The 14010-nt window shown below is 49.5% G+C and overlaps 1 protein-coding gene across 1 annotated transcript in view; it reads right to left on the bottom strand.

Annotated features, from left to right (window-relative positions):
- Positions 1-7935: 7935 nt before the first annotated feature.
- The window catches only part of DCP2 (decapping mRNA 2), a 32867-nt gene continuing 26792 nt past the window's right edge, over positions 7936-14010 (bottom strand). The window contains exon 12 of the mRNA XM_061579396.1: positions 7936-9740. Coding sequence (XP_061435380.1) covers positions 9529-9740 — 212 coding nt within the window. The 3' untranslated portion in view covers positions 7936-9528. The remainder of the gene's footprint in view (positions 9741-14010) is intronic.

Raw genomic sequence — 14010 nt, 5'->3', positions numbered from 1 at the left:
TCGACTCGAGTCCAGGTCTTGTCTTCAGACTTCTTCTTTAGGAGGACGTCTTCGTGTCTTCAGGTGAGCAACAACAGCCGGACCCGTTCAGGGGTCCGGCTTATATAGTCAGTCCCGGGGCTTCCTATGCCCCTAGGCATGCCTCCCTTCTCGAACTTTCCCGAGGCATCTGGAACCGGTCCTGGGGTCCTCCAGCCACCTCTTTGGGGGCCCCACCCCCGGTACCTCCGGCCACCAGCCCTCCGGGTTCATCCGGAGTACCAAGGCCCCGTCACCCCTGCGCCACTCCAGGCTCTCTCGCCCCCTAGCTTTCAGGGGCTGGCACTGCACACGAAGTGCAATGTCGCACGACTGCCGTGCTGTGGGTGGTGTGAGTAGCGAGTCCCCTGCTTCACACACAGGCCGGCCTTACGTGACATGCAGTGGCATCCCCCGATGCCACTACATGACCCCCCCCCCCCCCTCGTAGCACTCAGCCGTCCCGGCTGACAATCCTCCCCTCTGAAAAATATGCTGACTCATAACGACTAAAAGACTACAATGTGTGCCTCAACATGAACACAACATGAACAAAATCCCGCAATAAATACCCCAACCCACCTGTACAAATGTGCACTATATACAATATATACACAGCAATAATATGGGGTAGGTGAACAAAACAAGCGCGCGACACACATGACCCCGCACCCCATCAACCAATGTCACCAACACCCTGTACCATTACTCTGCAACAATAAAGTCAAAGACAAAAATGGCCTGATGAGTGAGGCACTTAATGAACGGTGTGTGTGGGGGGGGGGGGTGACTGGGGGGGTCATGAGAAGCGAAGAGATTTGGACCGAGTCCTCGTGGCCGGGCCCCCAGTGGAGGTGGGCCCACTCGCCCTGGAGGAGCCGGGGGGCACTGGCACATGTGGTGGACCAGCCGGTTCTGCGGAGGGAGCATCTGACAGGGCAGAGGGGATCCCGGCAGCCGGAGCCAGGGAAGCAGAATACGGCGGCGATTAGGGGGTCGTGATCCCTGCCGTATATCAGGAAGAACGGTGAATAACCAGTGGACGCATGAGGGGCCATACGGTATGCCGCCAACACGCCCGGAATGCGCAAGTCCCAGTCAAGCTGAGAGTCGTTGACCTGGTGGCTTAGCATTGCAGTGGGCATTCTGTTCAGACGCTCAACCATCCCATCTGTTTGGGGGTGGTACGGTGACATTCAAATTTTCTGTGTGCCCAGCAGGTCGCACACCTCCCGCAGCAATTTGGAGGAAAACATTTTCCCAGGTCCATCAGCAAACATTCAGGGGCCCCTTTTCCATAACGTAGCCATTTAGGTAGGCATCCGCGATGGCAGCTGCCGACTGGTTGCGGAGAGGCCAGGCCATATGCCATTGTGAAAAATACTCGACCCCTACCAGTAAAAATGTGTTACCCCGCAGAGTGGCGGGAAAGGGACCCAAGATGTCCAGAGCGATGCGCTCATTGATGCGGGAGACTTGAATTGACTGTAAGGGCGGATAACAGGGCTTAGCAGGCCGATTCCGCCGTGCGCACTGCACACAAGCCTTCAGTAAGTCAGCCATATCCCTGGCCATGCCCGGCCAGAAAAAGTCCCGCTGGATCGTGGCCAGGGTCTTGTGCACGCCCAAGTGCATAAGCCTTTTATGCACGGCACACACAACTCTCCCTCGCCGGGCTGTGGGTACGACAACAATGTAGTGGCGTGCACCCTTGTCCCGGCACATCAATAAGCCGTGTCGCAGGACTACCAGGGCCAAGCCCCTACGGCCTTTCTCCCCGTCAGAACGCACGACGCGGTGGCGCATCCCGACCAAGGAAGCATCCTCAATTTGGAGACGTCCCCATTCGGCCAGGGCAAGATTGAGGATGGTGTCACGTGACACAGGATCGTTCATCACCTCCGGGGGGGCCACCTCAGCTGACGCTGCAAGGGGCAGGACCGAATTGTCCAGAGGCAGCTTGCAGCGCCCAGAGCCTGAAAGGCAAGCGCTTTCTGCGCGTGGCGGCAAGCATGACTGGGCATTGGCAATTGCGTTCTGGGCACCCTTCCTGTAGGACACGGTAAAGGAGAAGTCCTGAAGGACCTCAAGCCAGCTGGCCGGATGGCTGGTCGACCCGCAGCGCATATTGCAGCGCAGCGTGGTCGGAGCGCCTGCCGTATAAATACGGGTGGTACATCCATACAAAGAACACGATTGCCAGGAGTTCGCGGCGCATGACGCAATACCGTTGTTCGGCCGGGGAGAGTACCCTGCTACCATACGCGATAACACTCTACCCCGTTGATGACCTGTGAGAAGACCGCACCAATACCGGTGTTGCTTGCATGTGTCCAGTGTAAACGGCACAGAAAAATCGGGGTAGCGGAGGGCAGGCGCGTTAACTAAGGCCTCTTGGACCGCTGAAACGAGGTCTCCTCCTCCCCCCAATGGAATTCCTGGCCCTTGGCCATCAGCGCGTGGAGCGGCTTCGCGATGGTAGCGAATCCGGCCACAAAGCTGCGGTAGTAGGATGCGGAGTCTATAAAGCTTCGCACCTCTCCCACCGACTTAGGGGTAGGCCACGTTCTCGGGGTCCGTAGCAATGCCGGACTTGCTGATGATATGCCCAAGATAACGCGCAGATTTCTGCAGGAGATGGCATTTCTACGGTTTAAATTTCAGATTATCGGCCCGCATTTTCGTAAAAACGGCACGCAACCGGTCGAGATGTTCATCGAAGGTGCGGCTACAGATGATGACGTCATCTAGGTAAATTAGACAAGAGTCCCATTGAAGTCCTGCCAGGACTAGTTCCATCAATCGATGGAACGTCGCCGGCATGGAGTGGAGTCCCATCGGGACTTGATTGAATTAAAAAAGACCCTGCGGCATGCGGAAAGCCATCTTGGGTCTAGACTCATTGTCCAACGGCAATTGCCAAAACCCTGACAGAAGGTCGAGCGTGGAAAAGTATTGGGCGCCCGCTAGGGTGTCTAGTGAGTCGTTCATCCGCGGGAGAGGGTATGCATCGGCAACTGAAATTTTGTTTAGTTTTCGAAAATCAAATAGAAGCGCAAGCTTCCATCATGTTTTTTAATGAGAACAATAGGTGCTCCCCATGAGCTAGTGGATGGTGAAATGTCGGCAGCCAACATCTCATCAACGGCCAGCCGAATATGTTCCTTTTCTGCAGGACTCAGCCTGTAAGGGTTTTGGCGAACGGGAGCAGCGTCCTGTGTCGATATGATGACTTGGCAAGGTGGTGCGGCCAATAGCGAATTTACCGGTACTAAAGACATCAGCAAAATCTCGTAAAAGAGACTTTCATTTACGACGTTGGGACTCGGACAAATCTGCCGCTTCTGAGCATAGGGATTCAATCCAGCAGACATCCGGTCCGGAACGCGGCGTCGGACGTGACCCGGCCTCAACGCTGCCCAGGACACACGCATCACAAAGCGCGGGCGATGCGTGAGCAAGGACCATACCCTGCGAGATGACAGATGTCGTCAACCTGGCGTTTAAAACCTGGATAAACGGTTCCCTATCAGCAGACACCAGGGTCTGCGCACCCACGAGTTGCAATCCCTGTACGGCCATATTAGAGGGGTCCAACAGGATCCCTCTAGCCGTTGCCGCAGGATCAAGCGGCTTGCGCAATCGCAGGGGAATTAACATTTGCGCGCCCGGGGGATAAATAAGTTCCGAAATAATGGTCGCCGACACACCAGTGTCGACGAGCATTCGATGGATCCCACAATGACCGACGACCCCATGGTCGTGGCGACCACCCTGTGGACCAACTCCGACCACTGACCCGGTTGGAGTGGCCAGTCCTCCCGAGCACATGCCGCCCCCCCCCCCCCCCCCGAACCGACGCACGACCCGATCCCGAACCATCTACGAGCCAGCAGCACGAGTATGTTCCTCAGAGAGGGCGCTAGCGTAGGAGGCCTGATCACTCAGTCGACAGGGGCCCGGCGGGAGACAACCGACGCGGTGGAGGAGGGAGCGGAATGGGTGGACGTCGCGCCCCACCTGCCTAGCGATGGCGGTGGGGTGGACGTCGGGCCCCACGCGATGATCGACTGTACAGACTCCTCTACTTACGAATGTTCGACTTTCGAACTTTCAAAGACACGAATAAGCCTGTCGCCCGTATGTCCAGTTGCCTGTTCGGACCGAGAGTCATGAGTTCAAAAGCCGTGCAATAGACAGCGGTGATGGCATCTACATCTGCAGAACGTGAAGCAGCGGCATCTACATCTGCAGAACGTGAAGCAGCGGCATCTACATCTGCAGAACGTGAAGAACCAGTGGCATCTACATTAACAGAACGTGAAGAACCAGTGGCATCTACATCTGCAGAACGTGAAGAACCAGTGGTATCTACATCTACAGAACGTGAAGAACCAGTGGCATCTACATCTACAGAACGTGAAGCAGCAGCGGCATCTACATCTGCAGAGCGTGAAGAACCCGTGGTATCTACATCTACCGAGCGTGAAGAACCAGTGGCATCTACATCTGCAGAACGTGAAGAACCAGTGGAATCTACATCTGCAGAACGTTAAGAAGCGGTGGCATCTACATCTGCAGAACGTGAAGAACCAGTGGCATCTACATCTGCAGAACGTAAAGAACCAGTGGAATCTACATCTGCAGAACGTGAAGCGGTGGCATCTACATCTGCAGAACGTGATGAACCAGTGGCATCTACATCTGCAGAACGTGAAGAACCAGTGGCATCTACATCTGTAGAACCTAAAGGAGCAGTGGGATCTCTACCTGCAGAACGTGAATAAAGTGGCATCTACATCTACAGGAGATGATATATTGTTTAAAGCCATTCCTTGTGTTTAGTGTACATGCCGTACATGTTTGGAATCGACAGGAGTAAAGTTGACTTACATACAGACCTCTGGAACCTGTACTGTGAAACTAGCACAGCCCGTGTCAATTCACCACAGTGGCGCCCTCCTTCATGATGATGGCCCCAGGCATGGCACTACGAGAATCACAGCACAAATCCCAATGTACGAACGCGTGTTACAACGAAACATGGTTGTATCTGATGAGGTCTCTTTTCAGAAACACAGGGGGCGATGTTTTAACTGCACACGGATAGCCACAGCTTAAGATTCTCATCTCTACTCACGTACAATGGAACATTGTAAAACGTCTTCTTGGTTCTTTCGGTAAAGTTACGTAGAAGGGAAGTAATAAAATAATAAAAATAAAACATAATAAAACAATTCTCACGACGTTTCGGCCACAACGCAAGCAGCCGTCCTCAGGTGAAAAAACCAGGTCCGTCGAGGCGACAGAGTCTGAATGAAACAGCACACGAGCTTGGAGCATATATATAAGCTGGGCGCCTTGACAAAGGAATTTGCATATCAAGAGGAATTTAGCATATTTATGGGAAATGCAGGAATGTGATTAGTACTACATATGCATGTGCATTATGCAGGATTAACAGCATCAAAGGGAGCTGCAGGTACTGCTGCTGCAGTTGCTGCAGTTTCTGCTGCTGCTGAAGTTTCTGCTGCTGCTGCAGTTGCTGCTGCTGCTGCAGTTGCTGCTGCTGCTGCAGTTGCTGCTGCTGCAGTTGCTGCTGCTGCTGCAGTTGCTGCTGCTGCAGTTGCTGCTGCTGCTGCAGTTGCTGCCTTATCCATTTTAATATAACACTATGTATTATTTTACCCACCCTAATGTGTATCACACTGCTATATATTACTATATAATTACGACACCATACATTACTCTGCACACTGCACCATGCCAGTGAGTGGAACGCGGTCTGAAAGTCACCGTAAACGTGAACCCAATCAGTTAAGATCCGAAATGGTTTATTACGTCCTTCCAATGATTGCTAAGCCAGAATCCATCTTCTCGGTTAAAATTGTCTCTGTGTTTGTATATGTGGATCGCCTCATGAACGAATCTCTCATGATAGCCAGATGGCTTGCAGAGAACCTCTGTCTTGGAGAAGTCAATGTTATGTGAGCCCACTGAGTTGTAACAGTGATCTGCCACGGCTGAGGTGTTTGTCCTACCGTGTTTCAAGTCTGCTTTATGTTCACGGATGCGGTCTGAGACATGTCGTTTGGTTTCCCCAATGTAACTGCTACCACAGAGGCAACTTAGTTTGTAGACGCCAGGGTACTGTATGTCTGGAACCAAATCTTTTACAGACGGTACCAGATCACGGATTTTATGTACTGTGTTGAATCGGACCTGGATCTTGTGTTTAATCAGGATTTTGGAGATCTTTTTTGTGACCCCAGCAATGTATCTGGCCGTCAAGCCGTTGGGAGGACGTCAAATCACACGGATGCCTCGATTTCAAAATTGTAAAGGTTCTGGTGACAGCGTCAGGGACCATGGGTTGGGCGCGAGTGCCGCCATGCGAAAAGAGGGGTAGACGCATTTTTATTATTACCCGCTTTCATTTAACTCACTCTGTTGTTGTTGTATCCTCAAATCTTGTAACTCAATTTTAACCCACTTCCCAATGTGGTATCGACTGCAAACTTGGTATACTTATGTCATACTGGTGACAATACTATATTCTAACATAAAAATATATTTTGAAACATTATTTTTTATATGTAATGTTTCGGCTTGTATTTAAGTGTCCACGGTCAACAAACATTGGCTGTAATTGGCCACGGTCCCTTATGTTATGGCAAGCTTCTGGGGTCACTTCCTGGAGTCGTGGAGTTGTTCCATTACAGTAGAACCTCTGGTCACGACCATAATTCGTTCCATAACTTTGGTCACAACCCGATTTGGTCGTGACTCGAACCTAATTTCCCCATTGGATTGTATGTAAATACTATTAATCCGTTCCAGACTCCTACGAACTGTATATAAATATTGTTTTTTAAAGATTTTAAGCACAAAAATAGTTAATTATGCCGTAGAATTCATAGTGTAATAGTAAACTAAATGTAAAAACATAGAATAACACTGAGAAAACCTTGAACAACAGAGAAAACTAACATTGTTGCGTCAAGGTTTAGAATCGTTCAACAAGATGATTGTTTCGTCTGCTACATCAGTCGGTCGATTCTGAGAGAGAGAATATTCGCATGAGCAATTCATGTTTCTATTGAAAGTAAAAGTAATATTTGGGTACAGTATTGTTTTGGAAGCATTCGCCGTAATATCGTATGAACGTTTACTTCACCGCATCATCGTATGAATGATGCGAGAAGAGATTAACGGGTTCTTATGTTAGGGATTTAGGTACTCAGCACTTTCGCTCTCTAAATTACGGCTTGAATGAGGAGGGAGGGGTATGACTACACTCACAAAATTAATATCTTACTAGGAATTTTATATAACAAAAGTGAAATACATAACTGTTACGCTTTGTGTTGTTTGTAAAGAAACAAGAGGAAATTTGGCGCTTACAAAAAAAATGGCGCGGAAGGGGAAATCGGCCGCTGCCGTGTTTGATCGCCACTCGAGTTTGTGTTCGTGACCAGATTAAATTTCTTGTGAATTTTTTGGTTGGAATCCGATTTGGTCGTGGTCAGAAGCGTTCGTGACCAGAGGTTCTACTGTACTACAGTACATTCATGTTTACGATGTGACGATCGATCTACTTCTGGATAAAATAAAATTTCGACAGAATATTTGATGACACTAAAAAGTACAAAATAATATATTTTAAAAAGCATGTTTAAAAAGTTTTTAAAAATATATTACATATTATTTGTGTTGAAGCGTAATTGAAAAGGAGTGCTCGACAACAGCCACCATTCGCCACTAAGCGGCGGTGATGTCACCATGGCGCTTGCGTGCCAGGCTGTGAACACTTTTTAAGGCCACGTGAAGTGTCGAACGCCCGCTGGCAGGTCACGGGACAGACCCAGTTGGTGCCATGGGTTGACCGACCGATTGTCCACACACGAGACACAGAGAGTGACTCGGCATCGTTTAATTAAAGATTCTTCTCCTTTCGTATGGATAGTAAAATGGCAAGGGGGGGAAGGGGTGGGGGCATCATGTAGTATTAGTTAAACAAACTCAGGGTGTGATAATTTAAGACTCAGGAATGCCAAACCTGGTTTCCCCACTAGATCTATTTTTTAGTTTAATCCGTGGGAGGCTTTCTCAACCAATATTATTATCCACAATTGAAGTTTTTGGGTTGATGGCATAAATATAAATAGGTCGTTAAACCTGCCGTACATGAGGCTCTATGGAGGCGCGTCGTTAAGCGATCAGTCGTCCACAAGGGGGTGGTCGTTAAGAGGGGTTCTACTGCACACAGCTCAGTGTGGCCTCACCAAGTACAAAAAAAAGTTTTTTTCTTTCTTTCTATGACTCAGAACGTCGATTAAATTATTGACTGCTTGGATGAACGAGATTTAAGAGAACGACTAAATGCAAGGCAGACTTCGACGAATGCTTGTGGGGGAGGGGGGGCGGTTGAGTTTCTGGAAAAATATCCGCGTTGGGGAAAAACCACATTCGGCAAACGGACCTCATCCATAATCGAGGTTTGTTCAGTTGAATCGCGTAATTATAAATGTGCCGTTAAAACCACCACCACCACCACCTGACACAGCCAATTAGTGAGGGGTTTGTCACATAAACAAAACATGCCAATTAGTTCATAGTTCAGCACACCGCTGTGTTGGAGAATAAAACCCACGACAACATTTACAATTTGAGTACCGTGACGTTTTTCTGGTAATTACAACAGTGAGCATCATCAGGCGACAGACAATTCTAGCTTAAACGATGCATTTATATTTATGCGATCTAACCCAAAAAAACCTCAATGGATTTTTGTGTTCAGTTTGTTGTCCTTCCCCCCGCACTTCCGATCAGCATGGTTGGCTACGCACGGTGGTACAAAAAGAAGTTCAACGTACACACGCACACACACTAAATTATTTCACCGATAAGATTCGCTCCTTCTCGGCATCTGCTCCGCAAGGTCTGGAATTCTCCTCCTCTTGAACTTTGTATAGCCGAGATTCCGCTGCCCTTCTTTGTTTTGAACGTGCACACTGCAAATATTGTTTTCTTCCCTTGAAGCGTCCGTAGATGCGGTTGCATTTATACGCTGCGACGTCAACGTGGAGAGTATTGGATCTCGGGCCACTTCTTCAACCGGACACCACTGAGCTCTGTCTCGTCACAGTCTGTCGCGCTGTCTGCGGTTCCTGGCGGCCAGCGATCGTAGCCACCATCGTCGTCGCGCTCAATGATTTTTCCATCGACTTGGCCACCGCTGAATGAAAAGAACAAACCAAAACTCTTCGCCAACAAACGTCTTCTGTCGCTGCTGTAAAAAACGGGAACCCCAATGCCGATGAAACTGTGGCGAGCTGATCGCTGGAATCCTCTCCCCCCATCTCTTCCCTCCCTTCCCCCCCCCCCTCTCCTCTGTCTCTCTCCCATCCCTCCACTCTCCCTCACCTCTCTCTCCACTCTCTCTCCCCTTCCTCTCCTGTCCCTCTCCTCTCCCCTCCCTCTCTCCTGACTCTCCCCTTTCATCACTCGCTACGAGTCGAAGCAGTGCATCACGGGAGCCCAGTCGAAGCAGAACGTCGCCATGCTAGACGAAAAGAAGATGCGTGGTGGTGCCGCGGTGGTGGCAACTGCAGTGGTGGTGGTTGTGGCGGAGGTGGTGGTGGCCATCGGCAGGCTCCCTGGGATGCCCGGGGACTGTGTCAAGCTCCAAGAGGCAGAGGGCAACGGTTCCGGAGCTGCGTCTTTAGAGAGAAACCCGCGCGCGCACACACACACACACGGACATGTTTCAGTTGAATTTCTCTGTGGTAATAACTTTTTATTATCTATGTCATAATTATGAAACAAAATAGGCTTCATTACCCTTCATGGCAATAGAACAGGAGTTGTGTTAAGATGCTTAAACACCAATGAGATCCCCTTTTGCAAGGCATCAAGTCTGCATTAACTACACATAACTTGTAGCAAAACAGGCGAACAAACATGCTCTGATAATAGTGTACGCGTTGTCTTTGAAAACGATTGGCAAACACCAGAGACAGCCTTCTTTATGGTCTTGTCTCACCACTGGTGTCAGACCAGAGAACGCCAAAAGGCGAACAGCACAAAGGCAATGCAAGTTTTGCCTCAAGCGCATATGGTTAATGCAGATTATGCCTTGCAAAATGTTTCTTTTGGGTGTTTGCACATCTTAACAAAACTCCTAGTTTTATTGCCAGAAAGGGTAACACCTATTCTTATTTTTCAAACTTTTCACTACGACTACATCTACCCTGTAGGAATACTTTTTATTACTAGACCCAAAGGGCTGAATAAACGTAGGCAGTGAGAAAAAGGGTTGTGCGTAGAAAGAAGATGACCCGGTGATGGGGCGGTGATGAGGTCGAAACTGGCCGCTAATTTTGACACACACGTGTAGTAGGATGGACACACGCACACACGTGTGTGTAGGATAGACACACGTGTAGTAGAATGGACACATACACAACAACCGCCATTCGTCCCGAAGTGGCGGTGATGTCACCACGGCGCTTGTGCCAGGCTATGTGCCCTTTAAGGCAGGAGGTCGCAGGACAGATCCAGGTTGCCTGACAGTGATGACTGGCTGATGCACCACCTGTGCCCCCTAATGTGCCAACTTGCTGTGCTTTAGCCACCCGGCGCTTTGCTCATTGTTGTGAGCATTGTTCCCCTACTCTCCGCTGTTGATGGAGGGCGACTGCCTCCAACTGCCAAGTAGCGTCCTTCATGAGCCTCCTCGACAGAGGCCGATCTTGACACCGCTGGTACTATTCATCGGCAAGTCTACTCAAGCTTTACATTCTCCTGTGCCACCTAATTCCATCTCTTCTCTTGCGCGCCCGTTTAGCCCCCTCTATCCGGCCGAACAAAAGCTGTTTAGGCATGCGGTGGCTGGGTATGCGGGCTGCATGACCCAGCCAATGCAGCCTTGCCTGCCAGAGCAGCTCACCAATGAGACTTTCAAGGATTTTTAGAGCTATAATAATAGGGTTTTCTCCTTTTTTCTGGCAACAAAACTGAAACCTTTTTACAAGGATTCATGTCTGCATTAACCACAATACTTGCAGTCAAAAAGCAAACAAAAAACATACTATGATAATATCTGCATTGTCCTTGAAACTGATTGGTCCACACCAAGGGACGGCTTTCTTTTGAGCCTCGACCCAATTGGTGCTCAACCAGAGGACGCCAAAAGGCGTACAGCTCAAAGACAATGCACTATCAAAGTAATGATGGCTCGGGTGAGCATCTACATCATTAAACCTCCTTTTCCAGTACCAAAATATAATAATAGGGTTTTGAGAGCTCATCACACAATCCAGACTGGTTTAACCCAGGATGAATCGTTGGCAGGCCAGCCTAGATTTTTCTAACTGGCGAAGATGTTCCATTAGGGGGGGTCCATGTTTTGCAAGCATAGACAAGGGAGGGCATGACCATGGCCGAGAAGACCTGATGCTTCCTGTGGAGCGACAAGCCAGGTTAGCTTCCACACAGCATTACGAAACCGATGAAAATACAGGGTGTTTTAAAAGATGGACCCAATTTCAAAGCAGTACTGCTTTGAAATTGGGTCCATCTATTTGAAACACCCTGTGGAATGCTGCTGGGCTGATTCAGAGTGAGACCTATGCTGTCAAATCAGAGCCGGTCATGAGCATACTGCCCAGGTATGGAAAACTCTCCACTCTCCACAACTGCCCCATCACCAATTGGGAGTTGTGGTGGTGGAGTGTTTGATGGCACAAAATACCCAGGCAGATGCTTAGTTTTCGTGGGGCTGGCCTGAAACCGCATTGGGCCTCCGCAAGCCTCTCCTCAGCGTGACTGGCAAGGCGATTTTGAATAATCCTTGCCAGAACCTTTCCCGGCACACTGAGGAGTGAGATGCCCCTGTAGTTGTTACAGTGTGTGCGGCCCCCCTTCTTAAAGAGGGGGACCACGAGGGCATCCTTCCAATCCTGCGGAAACCATCCAGTGGTCCAGACTATTATTATGAGCACAAATGACACCCTCCCTCAGCATTTTGCTTGAGAGATCATTTCTGCCCGGCGGTTTTCCTGATATAAGACTCTGGATTGTCTTCTGTACTTCCTCAACAGATGGCACTTTAGCCAGCCACTCACAGGGGGTGACTACTTCTTCCATTATTTGAGGCATAGCAGCCTAAGCAGGGTCATCTCCAATTTGCCCCATGATGTTTTCCAGGCTTAGGGATTTCCCCTCCTCCAAGACCTCACAAAAATACTCAGCAAATCTGTAAACCTGTTCCTGGGGGTTGGAGATCGGATCACCTTTCTTTCTCCTAATGATGATGATAGGTGTGACACTGTAAGTAACTTTTGAGGGAGTTAAAAAGTGATTTGTGATCGCAGGCTGATGATGCAGACTCCATCTCCTCAGAAACCCGCGACCAACACTCATCCTTCCAGCACCTCACAGCTCTCCGAACCTCCGAACGAAGGCTGCGGTAAGCCTCTGATGTGGGATGCTGGAGACGGTGAGAATGGGCCTTTCACTTTTTCTCAGCCAACCTGAACACCTCCTCTGTCAGCCAGGGTCTCTAGGGCAGTCTGGACCATGTACCCAAAGCAGTCATTGCAGCTGCATGAGTCACAGTCCTAAACCTCGCCCATTTCCCCTTGGCATCAGGAGGAGTGTGGGACAATGCCAACCCCAGCTGCAAGCGATGACGAAATTTTAACACGTAGGCTTTCGCGACCAATATTATTCATAATCAACGTTATTGGGTTTAGATCGCGTTATTTATAAATGTGTCGTAACCCTTCACCACCCGACACGGCCAATCAGTAAAAAAAGTGTCACGTTGACAAATTGCCCGATGATGCTGGATGCAATTACCAGCGAAACGTCGTACTCAAATTGTAAATGTTGTGGTTTCGCGCTTCAACACACCGGTGGGCTAAAGCAGTGAACTAATTTGTCTTTTGTCAACGTGACACTTTTTTTACTGATTGGCCGTGTCGGGTGGTGGAGGGTTACGACACATTTATAAATAACGCGATCTAAACCCAAAAACGTTGATTATGGATGACGAAATTCTCGCTTACAACTTTCATCAGCTAGCTAAGACCAGGCCACTGTGGGTTTGAATGGCATACTAGAATTGACAACCACCACCGGAGCGGAAGAACGGAAGGCGCATCTTACATATGACAAGCCGGCGGTCAGTGGGCAGATCAACTCCATGGTGGGTGCTGGTGTCAAGGACATGGGCCCGTATCCGCTGTTCCGTCACTATGTAGTCCAGTAAATGTTCTTGCTTGGACCCGGCATTCATCCATGATGTTGTGTGGACGCGCCGATGCTGGAACAGCGTGTTGGTAATTACAAGCTCATAGGCTGCACAAAAGTCTAACAGCCTCCTACTGTTGTTATTGAGCTGATCTGGCCCATGCCTTCTAGTCACTCCAGACCAGGTGCCAGCATCATGACCAACTTGGGCATTGAAGTCACCCAACAGGATGACTATCCCGAGGGGCCACTTTAGCTCGCACCTGTGACAGGTCATAGAAGGCATCTGACTCGTCGGCCTTGCCTGGATCTCTCCACTGATGTTCATCTTCGGTGGGGGCATAAGTAACCACGACCACTACTCCCCACCTCTGGTTGATGGGAAGACGAGCCCAAAGTAGCCTGGGGCTGACAGCTTCCCACTCCCCCTTCATTCTTTTGTTTAGAAGATCTATTCTCTGTTGTTTGGCAGTCTCCTGCCCACAGTAGAGGACTGTCCGCCCCTCATGGTGGCAGGGGCCAGAGCCGGTCCACCGGACCTCCTGAATACCGCAGAGATCCAGATGGACACACGCGTGTGTAGGATGGACACACGCGTGTCGTAGGATGAACACACACACACGTGTAGCAGGATGAACAGGAGAAAAACAAAGTGTTGTTGTTGTTCAGAAAAATGGAAAGAACCAGACAGAGGGGAAATAATGCGTACCTCTTTTAGAGTTTTTTGGCTAAGAG

The sequence above is a fragment of the Lethenteron reissneri genome, chromosome 69 (genome assembly GCF_015708825.2).
Source record: "Lethenteron reissneri isolate LAM-NWPU_2019-01 chromosome 69, ASM1570882v1, whole genome shotgun sequence".
NCBI classification, from domain to species: domain Eukaryota; kingdom Metazoa; phylum Chordata; class Hyperoartia; order Petromyzontiformes; family Petromyzontidae; genus Lethenteron; species Lethenteron reissneri.
Note: the sequence above shows the minus strand (reverse complement) of the source record. Positions and strands in the feature narration are given on the sequence as shown.